At 43.6% G+C, this 16,322-nt stretch overlaps 1 protein-coding gene across 1 annotated transcript; it reads left to right on the top strand.

Moving 5' to 3' along the window:
* The first annotated feature begins 5,851 nt into the window (after positions 1-5,851).
* Positions 5,852-11,494, top strand: PHLDA1 (pleckstrin homology like domain family A member 1). Its single transcript, XM_037144713.2, has 2 exons — positions 5,852-7,022; positions 7,449-11,494. The coding sequence occupies exon 1, from the start codon at positions 5,852-5,854 to the stop codon at positions 6,986-6,988; it is 1,137 nt and encodes a 378-aa protein (XP_037000608.2). The 3' UTR covers positions 6,989-7,022; positions 7,449-11,494.
* Positions 11,495-16,322: the final 4,828 nt, after the last annotated feature.

The raw sequence follows: 16,322 nt of genomic DNA, 5'->3' as shown, positions 1-16,322 counted from the left end.
GATTCCAGTGGTTAGGCTATTATGACAGCATAGGTGGAAAAAAAAAAGGGAACCTGGATTAGGCTATTGGCAGAACAGAAAGGACAGCTAATTGCTTGATCTGCAAACAAGTAATAGTTTAAAAAACACTTGAGTATTAAACACATTCTGGCTTGCTCTAAACTGTTATACAAATTGGTCACTAGGGGGCATCAGTTCAACTAATAAGGCCGAAAGGAAGACTAGTAAGCTAATGCACCAGAGGAGTGGCTAGCTCAGTCAGCATTCATTTGAAGAGAGTCAATATTTAACTTTTTCAGCTTGGAGTTGGGGAAATTAGAATCTTTAAGGTGGGTTTCATTTAAAAATGGAGAGATGAGTAGTAGTCAACATGGGCATCTCTGCGCCAAAGGGTAACTTGATATTTTTGCTGGTTTGACTTTTAACTATTTTTTGAAAGATGCTTTATTTTTGCTATATCCATGTATTTAATAATCTGTCATAAATTTTTATTGTGTATTGCAAATTTGGAATTTTAAAGGTTAAAGTTTTTTTTATCTTGTAATCAAGTTATAAATGAAAGTAACTTCCTAACTTTTAAAGTTCTATTAAATATAATGCCTTTAAGCCAGGATTAATGGATTTTTAAGCAAGTATTTGACCATTTAACTGCTAAGAAAGAGAAACTGCTACCAGTTCAGTTTCATTACTCTTTCTCATCCTTTGGTTACTCTTATTAGAAACAAATAGGATGATAATTTAAATACCTGTTACAGCCACAGAAATGTAAAGTACTGTATAGGAAATGGAGTAGCCAAAGAACACGCACGCATGACCCACAGACATTTACGATGGTGTGGGAGATTGCCTGAGGGACTTGGGGGTGCTAGGTAAAGGGGGTAAAGGGAAAAATTAGGACAACTGTAATAGCATAATGAATAAAAATTTTTAAAGTAAAAAATACCAATATTCAATTGCATGTGGCTTTGAAAAAAGGTTTGCAGGACTTATTTCAGATAGCATCTACAGAATAAGTAGTATGTAAATTCACAGAGGCCTAGCATATGTGGGAGTTAATCCATTTAACTACTAGTCCACTTAAAAAATAATGCCAAATATGTAATGGTATGGCAAGTTTTGGAAGTTTTATCATGAAGTGTTACAGTTTGAAAAAATTTTGAAGTAGGATGTGTTATATAAAAGTCTCAAGAAATGTTTAAACACATTGATTTTCTTTTCATGTCAGGGCTTCTGATTACATTTAAATTTTCTACATATGCTGAGTTCCTACCATGTACCAAGAAGTGTACTAGGTGACTGGGATACATCAAAACAATGATCTTTGCCCTCTCTATGAGGGTACATTCTATAGTACCCTCAGAAATAAGCAAAGGGCATAATAAGTCAGTAGCGTGTTAGGAGGTAACACAAGCCATGGGGGAAATTAAGGAGATTTGGAGGTTTGCAACTTTTAGAATGATGAGGACAGGCTTCCTTGAGAGGACATTTGAGCAAAGACCTGAAGAAAGTGATCAGGATGACCCTGACTGCTGGGTTAAAAATAGATCATAAGACAACAAAGTTAGGAGCTTGTTGCAGTGATTCAGGAGGAGAGAGCGATGGTTTGGATCAGGGTGGTGAAGAAGAAAATAGATGAAATATACATGTAGTTTTCAGATTTAACCAGGATTTTTTGGCAATTTGTGGGTTGAGTATTAAGAGAAATGAGTAAAAGAGCTGCAAGGCAAGTGTGCTCCCAAACAACTGCTATCCAGGGTCAAGAGCACATGGGCATGCATCAATGGTTAATTAAAAGTTTGTTAAATGAAAATACATTCAGTGCTCCTATCTTGGCAAATGCACCTTCATGAGTACCTCTCATGGTTCTTAAATTCCAGTGACAGAACATTATTTGCAAGCAGAGCTGGTCCTCAGCCATGTCCCACCTCCCTTCTCTTCCTGTCCCTGGCTCTGAATTGTGTGGCTCCAGGCCTCCTGCACATTGTGTGGACATCCTGGCCTGCACGTTCAGAATTTACCCTTCTTCTATGGCAGTGCCCACACTGGTGACATAATGCATAGTCTGGAACTGTGGAAGCCATTCAGGCAGGGTATTTGGAGTTCTGAATGAGTGGACTCCAGGTAGGCATGCCATTTTGACTGATCTAAAGCCCAGGGCTCTGGGTAAGGGCCTGTCAGCTTGTTTCAAGGGCAGTATCACCTCCAAGGGTTTTGGCCTGAACCTCTGAACCTCTGTACGGATGGTATTGCCATCAACTGAGAAGGGGGCTGCAGGTGGAGATCAGGGTGAGGAGATAAGCTTGGGAGCACAGATTATTTGTTCTCTATTAGACATCCAAATAGTACTATAGAGAAGGATAAAGGGAAATTTTCAATTTATAGTAATACTGGCCTGGAATATATCAAACAAGACTGAAGGCTGTCTTCACTATAACCACTCCAAAGATGTTTAAAAAACAACACTAACTTGAAGGGATTCCACTCTTAGTGAACGAATTCCATCCAGAAAAATTTGATCCCATCATATATAAACTGATGGACTCCATCTTATCTGGAGCATTATTTTTCTTTAACTTTTTAAATTAGCAAACGCTCTGAACCCTGCTTTCTATGAATTCCCTCAGACATTTTCTCCTAGTGATCTACTCAGTGAATGTCTCCACTAGTATGTTTTTTCTTGCTGGAGTGTTAGTATCAGGTTTTGTTCTTTTTTTTTTTTTAACTTTGGTGCTCTTTGTTTTATTCTTTGGCCGCAAGCAGATATTAATTTGGAAGCCTTTGGCATACAGATGTCATTGAAAATGATGAGACTAGACAAGATCAGTAAAGGAGTGAGTATAGGTGAATAGGGATAGAGAAACAAGGACTGAGCTCAGGGAGTACTCTAAAAGACTGGGAGGAAGAAAAGGATCCTGTAGACGTGACTGAGACAGGGACCAGGGAAGTGGAAGGAAAACTCAGGGTAATGTCCTTGAAGCCAAATGAAGAACTGTATACAAGAGGAGAAAGAAAAGCATCAACTGTGCCAAATGCTACCTATGGTACAGATAGGCAACTTGGTACAGCCAGCTGTAATATATAATTTGAATTAGCTATTTCAAATTTGTTTACCAAGGCAATGATTTTGTTAGCTAGCTTTCTAAATTTTAGTAACTTTTAAGTGAGTTTTGTAGAATTTCATATGTGCAGCTGAACTTGTAGTGTGTCTTTGGAAATGGTTATTTCCTATAATTCTTTAAAAAATATATTGCATTGATTATGCTGTTACAGTTGTCCCATTCCCCCCCATTCACTCCCCTCCACCCTGCACACCCTTTCCCACCTGCATTCCCCTCTTTAGTTCTTTTTTTTTTTTAAATATTTTATTATTTATTTATCTTCAGAGGGGAAGGGGGGAAGGAGAGAGGGAGAGAAACATCAATGTATGGTTGCCTTTTGTGCGTCCCCTGCTGGGAACTGGCCTGCAGGGAACCGGCCTGCAACCCTGGTATGTGCCCTGACTGGGAATCAAACCGCGATCGCGTGGTTCGCAGGCCCGCGCTCAATCCACTGAGCTACACCAGCCAGGGCTCCCTCTTTAGTTCTTTCATGAGTTGGAATACTTCTTCTCTGTGTGGATTTATTTCATTGCCAATACGACCTTTTTTTTTGTGAGTTGGTGGTGACTGTTGAAATAAAAACTCTCATCGATCTATAAGATTCCTATAACCTGAGATCCTGATCCAATAATCAAAGCACTGTGGTCAGGAAGAACACATTGTACTTCTGAGCTGGTAACAAAGTCACCAAATCATGAAATACCCAACAGGAAATTCTGAGTTTTAAAGTCTCTAGTTAAAATAAGTGCTTTTGAAAATTGTACTTGTTCAAACATTCTGAAGTAATTCATATAGAACACATTTGTTGAATTTTGGTAAACTGCAGGTCAGATAACACTAAATATATTGAGTTTCTCCTAAGAAAAGGGCTTGGGCTTCCAGATTACATCTTATTTTTTATGCAGTCGAGCTTGTGTTGTATCATTTTTCCATATGAAATGACTTTCCCAAATACACCTGCCCTCAGGAACTCTGAATTACACACTTAAAGGAAGTATCAGTTGCAAATGAGTTGAATGGCATTCTGTTAAGAAGATGAACAGCTGGTCATGTAGACATTCTCTGGAATGCCCACTTGTCCTACAAAGGCAAGGAAAGAACGGAGATGTGAGGAATAGTGTTTGTTATTGGTATACAGAATGGTTTGTATTTTTTGCACATAAACTTACTAAAATACTCATGTAATTCTAATAATTGCCTTTTTCTTTAAATGACTGCTAATTCATTAACAACGTGAAGGTCCTGACAAGACGCCAAATACAACCCAGTGGGACTCAGGATCGTGCTGGAATTGTCCCATTTGCTAAAACATTGTTTCTTAGATTAAGATTCAGAATCCTTGTTTTAAAATTATACTTTAAGCCTGTCCTCTTAGCTCAGTGGGCAGTGTGTCAGTGTCATAATCAGAATAAAATTATACTTTGTTCTCGATTACCTTGAGATTAAGTCCGAATTTCTTATCATAGTACAAAGGATTCGACTCTTGCTCAGCTCTCCAAGGTCATCTTTCACTTCTTCCCGTATTGAGTTCTTTGTTCCAGGGGCAAGAAATTTGCAGGTGAACTAAACTCTCCTTTCGTGGCACAGGCGGCACGCAGCCTTTCTTCTTTCTTACCTTGTCCAGCTCTGACTTGTCCACACCCCTGGTTTATTTCTTCTTCGTGTGATTCTTCCTCATACCCTCAAAGTCGGTACATAGTTGGGGTCCTCTGTTTACTTAGTGGACGAATTTCCCCACCAGCACGTTTGATTTCAGGTTATGCTCTTTACTGCTTATGCTCAGAATTTCTATAGAAACTGAATGTGGGAGGAGGAGAGAGCTAGGGGCAAGTTCAGCGTTACCTTTCCCACGTCACAGATAAATAAGATTACAAACTAGAGATCTGGCCCAGTAGGCATTTTTAAATAGAGTGACCCACGGAGCCCAAACTGCCCTTTGAAGGGCTAAGGAAACTATGCCTTGAGTGGGGATTCTCTCAGCACAGGACACCCTGGATTTGTAGTTCGAGTTAATTTTCTGTTGTGAGATGTTGCAGACTCTACTGATGGATCTAGGGGGAGGCAGGAGAGCTTGTGCGAAGATAGTGCCTGCGCTCCGGGTCGAGAGAAGGTGCACCTGAAGTGGGTCACCTTCCTCTACCCCTTCCAAACGGGACAGACGGGAGCGCTATTGCCTTAACAATCGCCCTTTCCGTTCCAAGAAGACCCAGTCAAGGACCCTGAGCGCAGACGAGTGTCAAGACACCGAATCCTCGTGGCCTTTATGCACCGAGGTGTTTACACAGCATCCGGGGAGGGCACACTTCCGCGGGACTCCACGGGCCACCAGCCTCATCCCCAGCCTCCTCGCGCGCCCAGGTCAGGGCACTGGCGCTGCGGGATTCGCAAGCGCAGCGCGAGTCCCCTGGGTTGGTTCCCGAGGGCGGAGAGGGAGGGAGCGTTCGTGCACAGTCCGGTAGCAGCGCCCACCTCGCGGCCCCATCTTCATTTTCTGAGGCTGCGAGCCGACTGCCCCGCCGCCGGGGAGAGCCGGGGCGGTGGGGACAGCCACTCCGCGCCCTCTGGGCGTCAGCACTGGTCGTTGGGCAGCTAGGACATCCTCACTTATCGCCCCTGGCGGAGGAGAGAAGTTTCCAGCGCTCACATCTCCGCAGCCGTCCCCGGACGGAGCGCAGGAGGCTGTGGGCGGCGGGAGGCGGAGCGAGCGACGCTGGGGGCGGGGACGCGGCCGGCTTCGGAAAGGCCCCAAGTTAATGAGGCGTGCGCCGGCGGCGGAGCGCCTCTCGGAGTTGGGCTTTTCCCCGCGGTGCGGGCGCCAAGAGCCGCCTTTTCCGCTGGGTGTCACTCGGGGGTGGAGGGGATGGCCCATTCAAAAGCGTCGTGAGGGGGCCCGGCCAGTGCCCTTCAGTGAGCGCTCGCAAGAGGACGGCAAAGGCCCGGAGGCTCGCAGCTCCCGGACCTGGTGGCGCATCAGGACGCGGCTGCCCCTCTGCCCGGGCCCCGAGGCGCCGCCGCTCTGCTTCCTGCGTGTCAGCCTGCTCTGCGCTCTCCGGGCGGGCGGCTGCGGAAACCGCTGGGGCGAGGACGGAGCGCATCTGCTGCTGCTGCCCCCAGCCCGGGCGGCTGGAAGTGGAGAGGCCGAGCCGAGCGGCGTCTCCCCCTATGCCGGAAAGATGTTGGAAAGCAGCGGTTGCAAGGCGCTGAAAGAGGGTGTGTTGGAGAAGCGAAGCGATGGGTTGCTGCAGCTCTGGAAGAAAAAGTGCTGCATCCTCACTGAGGAGGGGCTGTTGCTCATTCCGCCCAAGCAGCTTCAACACCAACACCACCAGCCACAGCAACAGCCTGGGCAGGGGCCAGCGGAACAGTCCCAACCCGGAGGCCCTGCCGTGGCCGGCCTGGAGCCGCCGGTCAAGCTCAAGGAATTACACTTTTCCAACATGAAGACCGTGGACTGCGTAGAGCGCAAGGGCAAGTATATGTACTTCACTGTGGTGATGGCCGAGGGCAAGGAGATCGACTTTCGGTGCCCGCAGGACCAGGGCTGGAACGCCGAGATCACGCTGCAGATGGTGCAGTACAAGAATCGTCAGGCAATCCTGGCGGTCAAGTCCACGCGGCAGAAGCAGCAGCACCTTGTCCAGCAGCAGCCCCCGCAGCCACAGCTTCAGCCCCAACCCCAGCCCCAGCCCCAGCCGCAGCCCCAACCCCAGCCCCAGCCCCAGCCGCAGCCCCAACCCAAGCCTCAGCCGCTCCACCCGTATGCGCATCCACACTCTCACCCGCATCCGCACCCGCATCCGCACCCGCATCAACTACCGCACCCACACCAACAACCGCTCTCGCAGCCTCACGGCCACCGACTTCTCCGCAGCACCTCCAACTCTGCCTGAAGGGGGCAGCACCCGGGCAAGAAAAGATGACAAGGTAAGGTCCCGTCGCCTCTGGCTACCGAGGGCCACTCGAGCATTGGGGCGGATTGGGGCTTGGGGCTGTTAGGAGTAGGAAGCTTGTTCACCGGTTTGACTCTTGGGTGGAAAAAAATGAGAAGTTATAACAAGTTTCTGGGTAGGTGAAAAGAGGAGAAGCAAGCCGGAGCCAGGAGATGCCGGGCAGAGCGGGGAGGGTGGGGAACTCGGGCCAGGCTGGGGGGCCTCGCGCACTGCCACCCCGCCCACCCTGGCCCCCCCGTGTTCGGTGGTGTGCACCCGCTGGTCCTTTCGGTGTCTGAGCACTTGAGAGAGTGACCTCAGTGTCTTAACGAGCACGCTTTGTCTGACTGACTGGCCCGAAGAGAACTGGGTCTTGGAGGCATCTGAGCCACCTACTTCATTTCGTGCCCTTTCTTTCCAGGTTTTGAGGACTTGAGGAAGTGAGACGAGCACCTTTCCATTGTCTCCACTTGGATCGAAAACAAATCTCTCTGCTCCGCACCAGATCAAGTAGTTTGGACATTACCAGACTGATAACTTGGGATTCCTCTTCAGTTTTCTGCATACTCTTCTTCATCACAATGCAGGAAATGATTTCAAGTCCAGAAGGCTTTATTTATGAACCTTTGAAAGGATATTCCACTATGGTGGACCTTCTAGGAGTAATGATGTACTGTAATTTTATTTTAATGTATTTTGATTTATGATTATTTATTAGTTTTTTAAAAAATACTTGTTCTAAGACATTTCTGAATGTAGGCCATTTCCCCAAAAAGGAATTTTATTTTCAAAAACCTATTCCCTAGTAAGTTCTAATCTTGGAAAAGAAGAAAGGGCGGAGTAGGGGAAAACACTAAGAATTCATTAATTCATTATTCCTAGGGCATTTTCAGAGCGTCTGACACTTCTATTGTTATGCCAGGTGGTTGAAATTAAACTCTGTGATATAACCTTTTTTGAGATTTCTTCCCCTTAGATGTATCTGTTGTGTAGAAGTTTAAAGAAGATAAATGTTCAAAATTGTGTAATTATGAAAATCTAAATGTTTTTCTAAAAAAAAAAAATGAGTAGTAATGATGTCTAATTCGAAATACTTAAAACATAACCCAACTGATGACAAGGTGATCTTGAACGTGTGGTAGGGCTGGGTCTATTGTAGGGACAGAACCTCACTTACATTATCTGTGAAGGGTTTAATAAGGACGTTTCTTTGGTTGCTGAGTATAAATGCATTTGGTGTTTCATTTCAAAAAGCATAATGAAGGAAAAGGGAATCATTCACCTTGTTTGAGAGAACATTTTTGTGTTCTGTCCACAGTAGAGATTACCCTTCTTCAAGGACTGTGTGCACTTTACTGGAACCGCATTTTCATACTTTATTCTAGAAGCACACCCTAGAATCTTAGAGTTTAAAATGACAGTTTGTACTTATTTCAAAGGACTAAGAGTCATAACTTTTTGTTTTCTTACTGAAAATAATGTTGATCAGAGAAACCAACTGTTTTACTTTCTATTGCTCTGTGGAAAAATTGGTTATGTGTTTTGTAGTTAGGTTAACTAAACTCAGAAATTGAAAAAGAAAGGAGTGGATAAACACTGGATTTTCAGTAGGGCAACAACCCCAGTCTTGTTTTAGCAGCCACTTGTTCAAGAGGCGTTGGGCATGGGGGGATGTGCCTTTAAAGGTAAAACAAACCCTCTTCTGTGTTAAGTCAAAAGGATGGTCAACATCCACAAGGGCAGATGCTACTTGAGTTTAAAATGTGCTGTAGATGATACAAAATCCACCAGGGGCTGAAAATCACTTCCTGTCTGCACGGCTTTACTCATGGGTCCCTGTTTTCCATGATCTTTTTCACGAAATCTGGATCAGTAATTTTTCAGCATCCATATTGGGCAGGTCAGTGTTAGGCCCATGCTAAGTTAATGTAGTCAAGAAATGAAAACAGAATTTTATGTTAGAGCTACTCCTTCATCTGGAAAAGGGGTATTGGGGTCAAATTATTTTTTAGTGCAATGATGACATTTTGAGCTCATAACTAATCCAAAAAGTGGCAAGGGCCCATGAAAACTTGAGAAAATGACAAGCAGAACTTAAGTGGACTTCTCCTTCCAGTGGCTATTTAGGTTATGGTTGTGAACACATGCTGCAAAGATTTCGAAAAATCACATATGTATGTGTGTATGTAAATAGGATAGGCAGCTTAGCCAAATCTGCAGCGCTGAGGCAAGTTTGGTTCAGCTTCTTTGGAACCACCGCTGTACTTTTTAGATAATGCCTCACTGTGCTCAAGGTTTCATATGTGTAGGATATACAACCCCCATTAAGCCATGGCTTTTTTCCAGATAGAAGGATTTTTCTTTCAAATTCATTGCTATAAAAAAGGTAAAACTTACACCAAGTACTTTTAAAATTAAGGTTCTTGTAGGTTGTTAGCTTATACATAGGCTAAGTACTGGCTGGTGGAAGTTTTTTTTCCCCACAATGTCTGTGCTTCTTAGTGGGGTCACCAGAATCATGGTCCCTTGTTCTGTCTCTCCACAGTCTTGGTCTACTGCGGTATTTATGTTGAATTGACCCTGTTAGTGGGCTCTCTAGTTTGAAGGTCTCTTAGCTTTTAATTGTGAAACCTTAGAAATGAGAAAGGAGAGGAATGGGATGGTTCCTGTGTTTTGACAACTTTGAAATTATTATGGTTGAATAATTCTTCCAGAACAAGGAAACAATACACGCAACAAAATACAAATGGATATCATTTAATGTGTCAGTGGTTCTATTTTACCCATAAAAAAATGGTATACGCCACCTAAGGTATTAGAAATCCTAACCAATCACCTCCATGAAAAAAGATAAAAGCACTTCTTTCAACTCAAGAAAAAGAAGGAAAGGGCAGGTCCAACAGAAAACCCACTCCTTAAATAAACACAAAATGTAAAAAGTTGGAAAATTAAAAGGAATGTGCCACCTGAACTTTTGTCCTTGAACTTATGTTGGCACCAAGCTTTGTATACAGTGAGCTCAATTAACTATTTGTTGGGACAAATGAATGAAAGAGGAAACCATGTGTGACTTCCCAGCGCCCAGGAGGTGGTTTCTCTTGCCTCACACTGTACTTCTTTTGCCTTCCTGTCGTTCCCTGAGAACAGCTATTACTGGGAAGGGCTTCCCAGCATGACACACCTCCGTACTTTCTTAGCGGAAATCACACATCTGCATAGGCCCTGCAGGGAGTGCTGAGGTCAGAAACTAAATGGCTATAAAGGGCCCTTTCAAACATTGCCCTCATAGAGGAAGCTGGATTTCGCTCAGAGAGAAATCAAACCAACTTTATAATTTCACTTGATGTTTTTTTCACTTGGAGGTAGAAAACCCAACTTGCTGCTTAAAAGAGTTTCCCTCTTGTGTAAACACTGTTAGGAAGTCTGGTTAAGTTCAAAGGTCTCTTATTTAACTCTTTGTCTGCCCTCGTCTACCTATTTCTCTTAAAGATTTCTCATTTTAAATCTGACACTACAAATTTGTTGTTGCCAGTGTGGAAGTTCAAACACATCACTTGTTTTCTTTCTGGCTTGTCTCCAAGTGTTTACAATGTCATGTTCTATGGTAGGTTTAGAAGAGGGTCTAAGACTGGAGTGGAACTAAAAAAAATCCCCTCAAACACAGAGTTTTGTAGGTGAGGAAGGGCTTGTGAGCATTATTCTTCTCTTTTTCCTTAAACAAACTTTTTTTTGCTCTACCAATAAAATGCTCTCAGCAGAATGAACTTTCAATTTGAAAATGATAGAGCTTGGCATTGAAGCCATCAGGGATTCTTTCTAGAGAAATATTCCAATTTACCAAAAGCAAACTAAGATATACTAATTGTGAATTTGTGTTGGGTGGGTTTTTAAGAACTACTTTCTAAAACTTAGACATAATTTGAAGGGTGACTTTTTTGATCCGCATTTTATATAGCCCATTGAGATGTGCAGAGCATTGGATGACAGCAGGGTACCTGCCAAACAGAGTATAGGACCCAAAAGGGTTTTCTTTGAAAGGGCATTACTGTCCGGTGAAGGAAGCAGGACTCTGAATCTGTGGAAGCATCTCTGTAAGAAGAGCTAGAGAGGCCTGCTCGCCTGCTCCTTTCTGCTCTGAAGCTGGGTCTGCTAGGGATCAGCTGAATAGTGAGGAAGAGGATCTTAATAATAGGTGGTTCTCCCAAATTACTGTATTAATTTTGAGAAGAAAGATAAAATGATTGTTACATTGCACTGTCAGCTTTCTGCTTAGTTTCAGAATATTCGAATGCCAGCTTCTGAAAGACAAGTATCACCATGTACCAAATACTTTACTATCACATTGGTGGACTTAACGTGTGGTCATGATTTGTGTAAATATGCCTCTTAGATGATTTGGATAGCTGTGATATATTTTTCATATTTTAAAAATGCATTCCATTTCCAATAAAGTACCGACTGAGATGACCGATCTGCGGACCTTGTGAAAGCCTTGTCCCCGGGCAGGGGCACCAGCGGCCGGTGGGAGAGAGGGTTCTGGAGGGTTTCTCTCTTGTAAGGCCTGTGGCCATTCTGGGAAAAAAAAAACATAATTTTTGAGGTTGGAAATTTATTTTTAAAAACATTACCTGGGCCTCTTGAATATGGCATAAAAAATTCACTCAGATCTTTTGGTGAAATAATTACCTCATGCTAATGAATTTGAGCTGAATTTTCTACGATGCCCCAGAGCATGAGAAATGGTGTTTAGTAACTGGCGTGAAGGCAACTCCCTCTTGAGTCCCAGCAGAGCCTCCGCCAGGGGCATCGGACTCATTTTCACCGGGGGCCACGTCAGCCTCACGGGTGCCTTCAAAGGGCCGAATGTTATTGTAGGACTGTATAAATGTAACTACTCTTTAACAGTTGCCCCGGGGTAGAAATAAGGGTAAAACAAGGTGGAGAGCAGGATTTGGCCTGTGGGACTTATGTTCCCCACCTGTGGTCTAGTCCTTCTGGGTCTCTTGAGAGGGTAAAGCCTTGACTTTAAGAGAATCATTCTTAAAGCAGATATTTCTAAAGCTTCCTGTTTTATGTTGAGAGCAAAAGAGAGACTTGATCCTTTAAAGGAAAATAGCATACCTTTTAAAATCTCCATTGGCATTAAAAACCTTTAAATCTCAAAAAAAAAGCCTTTAAATCTCAAAAGGTTTAAAATAGAAAATTCAAAGGCAGTTTTTTATCCCTTAGCATAGTCTTACATTGTCAGCTTTATTACTCTACTGTTTTAGGCAATATCTTTGTTTTTTTTAAAGAAGAAATGAAATCTGAGAAGACAGATTACTGCCATTGTGAGGGGACTTCAGGGGTCCAGTGCCACGTGAGGTTTGCAGCAGGTGACAAAGCGCGGAGGGTGACAGCCAGGATCTGAGCCTGAGAGGACATGGGTTCAGGCTCCAGGTCCATCCCTCACCAGCCATGCAGATATTAAGTTACATAACCTTGTGGAAATTCAATTTTCTTCTCCATAAAATGTAGTTGATGACAGTATCTACCTTAGGGTCATTGAGAAGATTTAATAAGTTAGTACATAATATAAGAGTGCTTGGAAGTCCTGTGTTTTAGGGCACATAAAATGGCTTGGCCACACGAATATGTAATATATGGTGTTTTAAAGCTATGAGTTGTATTTTCTGAGATCTCAGCCCTTCTTTAAATGGTCAGAGCAGTATGATAGCAACATCCTTGCATTCAACTTTGAAAAAGATAAAAAAAAATGATTTATAGTGTTACTCTTTCATTTGCTTATTAATTTCCAGTCTTAGTTCATATGCTTATGCATTTTGAGTTATAATGAAATAATAAGTATTTTGATTGTTTCATCATAAACTTATTTTACACACACACACACACACACACACACACATTTTATTTCTTAATAGAGCGGAGGCACTCTGTCCGTAGGTGTGGTATTGCTGGTGGCTGTCCTGCTCTCAGTGAGTCCTTTTCTCAGAATTGTCCTCAGTCTTGTCTCAGGGAGAATCATATTGCCCTAGGACGCACCCCCTTCCTGGTAATCCACGTCCAGTGATTGGTCTGGATCCATCTGGGGCGTGGTTAAAGACCAGGCCCCTCCGTTAGGACCACTGTAAAGGGCCATCCCAGCTCCCGAGCTCCCTGCAGAACAGGCTGGGGCCTGTCTCAATAATGGGCTGGCCTTGCAGCCGTCCCTCTGCCCAGGTCTGCTTCCCTTGCTTCCTCACAGGTGAGGCTCTCAAGAACACTGCCCTCTCTCACCCTCTTCCCACCTAAACTTTCTACAATCAAAGCCCGGAGTCTCAGATCTTGTTTCTTGGAGAATTCTGTCTATGACTAGGTCGGTACGAAAAAAAAAATGTTTCTGTGGGAAGGCTGGTGGTGTTGGAAGGAGGTGATAGGACAGTGATGAAGTCTATGCTTTAGAGTATGGCTCTCAGCCTGGAACACTCGCGTCCCTCAGGAGACATTTGATAAGTTGGAGACATTTTTCATTTTCACAGCTAGTGATATAGGTCAGAGATGCTGCTAAATATCCTACAAATCACAGGACAGTCCCTTACATCAAAGAATTATTCAGCCCCAAATGTTAATAGTGCTGAGATTGAGAAATCTGATTAGAGTCAGATAAGCTTGTTCTTTTTAGCTGAGTTCTCTTGGGCACACGATTTAATCTATTTTAGCTTTGGTTTTCACGTGCCATACGCAGACAACGATGGCAACTGTCTCGTGGAGTTGTGAACTCAAAATCGGTTCATGTAAAGAGGCTCTTGCTCTTCCTGTCACAAGTAAGCATTCAATACACTGTAGCTATCACCTTTGTGATTACTATCTAAAGTCATAATTTTAATGAAAGCACAATAGCCTACTGAGTCGATATATTCATTCCTTCATCTATTGTCATCCAGTGAGTTTCTGTGTTTATGCTCTTATCAATACTGCTGCAGTAATTCATGCATACACTATATTGGAAACAGCAAGGATGGGCTTAGACTCTGCTTCTGACTCTGATTAGTCTTGTGATAGCAGGCAGTCTGTTCACTGTCTGTGAGCCTCGGTCTACTCACTTGTGAGTGGGACTGAGAGCCCCACCAGGCCCGAGGAGCTAGCGTGGGTGCACCGGGAAGCGGTGTGAAATCTGCAGGAGGGTGAGCCCCAGAGCCACTGCTCAGCCACTTCACTTCTAGTGAAGCACTGTGCAAATGAAAATACTATTATTCTCTAGAGACAATTTTAAGAGGGATTAGATATTTATATTTCCATAATACCTATACAGATATAGATATTACACATTCATATAGTACATATAATGTGTGTTTCAATTCAAATTATTTGGATTTAAGAACAGGGTATTTTTGCAACTGAAAATAACAGTAAGTAATTCCTAGTTTTTTTGTCAAACTGATGCCACATTTATATTTATATTAAAGTGGAAGGAATCCTAGGAACACAGCATTGCAATTGTCTAGCCTAATTGGCATAGGAAAACCTGAAAAATGAACTCACGGATCACATGAATCTGTCAATCAAGGTGTTCTTCCCTGCTTTGTTTCTTTCTGAAATGCCTTGTTGGAAACCCTCAGCACACAGGCACATGGACACCGTGGGGTGGGGGTTCTAGAGCCCTGGTCTTTCTCGCGTACACAGTGAGTCTGGTTATGAAAGAGAGTAGGTGGGGTCAGAGGACTTCAGAGAGCGGAGTGCACTGCTGATGCAGGCACAGCTCCTTGGTCTGAGAGTTCCCTGAATCTCACTTTATCTTTTATCTTGCGGTGATTTTTAGAACCTGAGGCCAGAGAGCTGCACTTTGCTACACCTCAAGGCAGAGTCAGAATTAACTGCTGAGACACGGTGGTTGTGGGAGTGATTGCTCCCTGCCTGGGCATTCACCTGAAGCATTTGATGTTCAGCTGGACTCTGGAAATGAAAACCTGAAAAAAGAGTCAGTTAGTCATGTTGCAGACCCTCGAACCCTGCCAAAGTCGTTCACAGCAGAGTGAGCAAACGTGAGCAATCTGGTCCTGTAAGACCAGACATCCCAAACTTCCCAAGTAACTGAAAAAAAAAAAAAAAAATGAGTATTTAGCTATTGTATAGAAAGAAACAGGAAATGACTCTTGCGGAGTTTCGAAGTTTTAATTAAGTCATGTTCCTTCACTGGCTTTCTCTCGAAGCTGACAGCTCATGTACAGTTCAGTTCCTCCTGAAGCCAACAGTTCAGTTATTTTGCAAGTATTTGGTACTTGGCTGGAGCAAATTTTACTGAGCGGCGTGGCTCACTCTGTCAGGGCTGACTCATCACCTCAAAAGAGCAGCCTGGCTTTGTGACTAATCACAGTTAAAGGAGCCAAACTGGAAAGAGTTTTAGGCATATTCTCTTTCTACTATTTAGCTGTGGAAAAAAAATGTCTACTTCTACAAAGCTTGGCTACAGTTTGTAAACATCCTGCCATTAATGATCCTTCTAAGTAATCCTCAATACGTCCATCTGTGTGTGCGCATTTATATATTCACTTTTCTTGCTAGTACCTTTCATGGCTGGTGAAGGTGAATTGGCCAGTTTTTGTTGCAGAGCCTGACATCTGAAGGGTTTGAAACAGCCCAGGGCAGAGCGGGCTTCCCCAGAGCTGTGAGCATCCTGCTTTGAGGGTTGGCCCCAGCCTGCTAAACCCCTGTTACAAAGGAGTGGTCTGTGGTTGTGCCAAGTCCCTTTGTAATGGCCTGTTGCCCTGTTTCAACACCACCACTGGAGGCAATGGCTCCAGTCTCAGTGGCAGAATAATTTATGAATTTCCTCTTTTAGTTTCTGACAGCAAAGGAGACTCTTAAGGTACCTACTAGTACCTGAGTTGTGGTTGAAGATACGAGGGTGAATCTGACCCTTGCCACAATGCCCTGGCTCACAATGGAATAATTGTAATTATTGCAAGAAATTTTAATTAAACATCGGAAGCCTATAAAAAGCACCAGGTAGCTACTAGAAGACCTGACCTGTGTTGCATGGCTGTCTCCCACGGGTGGACCCAAGTTTGTGCGTGCCTTGTGTAAAAGAGTAGGCAAAAATACTGCTCCTCTGTCTGCGTAAATGGTGAGTGTGAAACCAGAGTGCAAATGGTATTTTAGAAGTTTAGACAAAGTCTCATTCATCCCTCCTCTTTTTGCAGAGGAAGAAAATGAACCCAGGAGGGGCCAGTAAGCCACCCATGGTCACGGCCAATTAGTCAAAGACAGGATGTTAAACCTAACCCAGCCTCCTTGATTGTTAATTAGCACTCTATCC

The sequence above is a fragment of the Artibeus jamaicensis genome, unplaced genomic scaffold, assembly GCF_021234435.1.
Source record: "Artibeus jamaicensis isolate MK-2021 breed Jamaican fruit bat unplaced genomic scaffold, CSHL_Jam_final contig_233, whole genome shotgun sequence".
NCBI classification, from domain to species: domain Eukaryota; kingdom Metazoa; phylum Chordata; class Mammalia; order Chiroptera; family Phyllostomidae; genus Artibeus; species Artibeus jamaicensis.
Note: the sequence above shows the minus strand (reverse complement) of the source record. Positions and strands in the feature narration are given on the sequence as shown.

Excerpts from the sequence above, each read along its gene's own strand:
- PHLDA1 (XM_037144713.2), top strand. The coding sequence starts at position 5,852 with ATGAGGCGTGCGCCGGCGGCGGAGCGCCTCTCGGAGTTGGGCTTTTCC.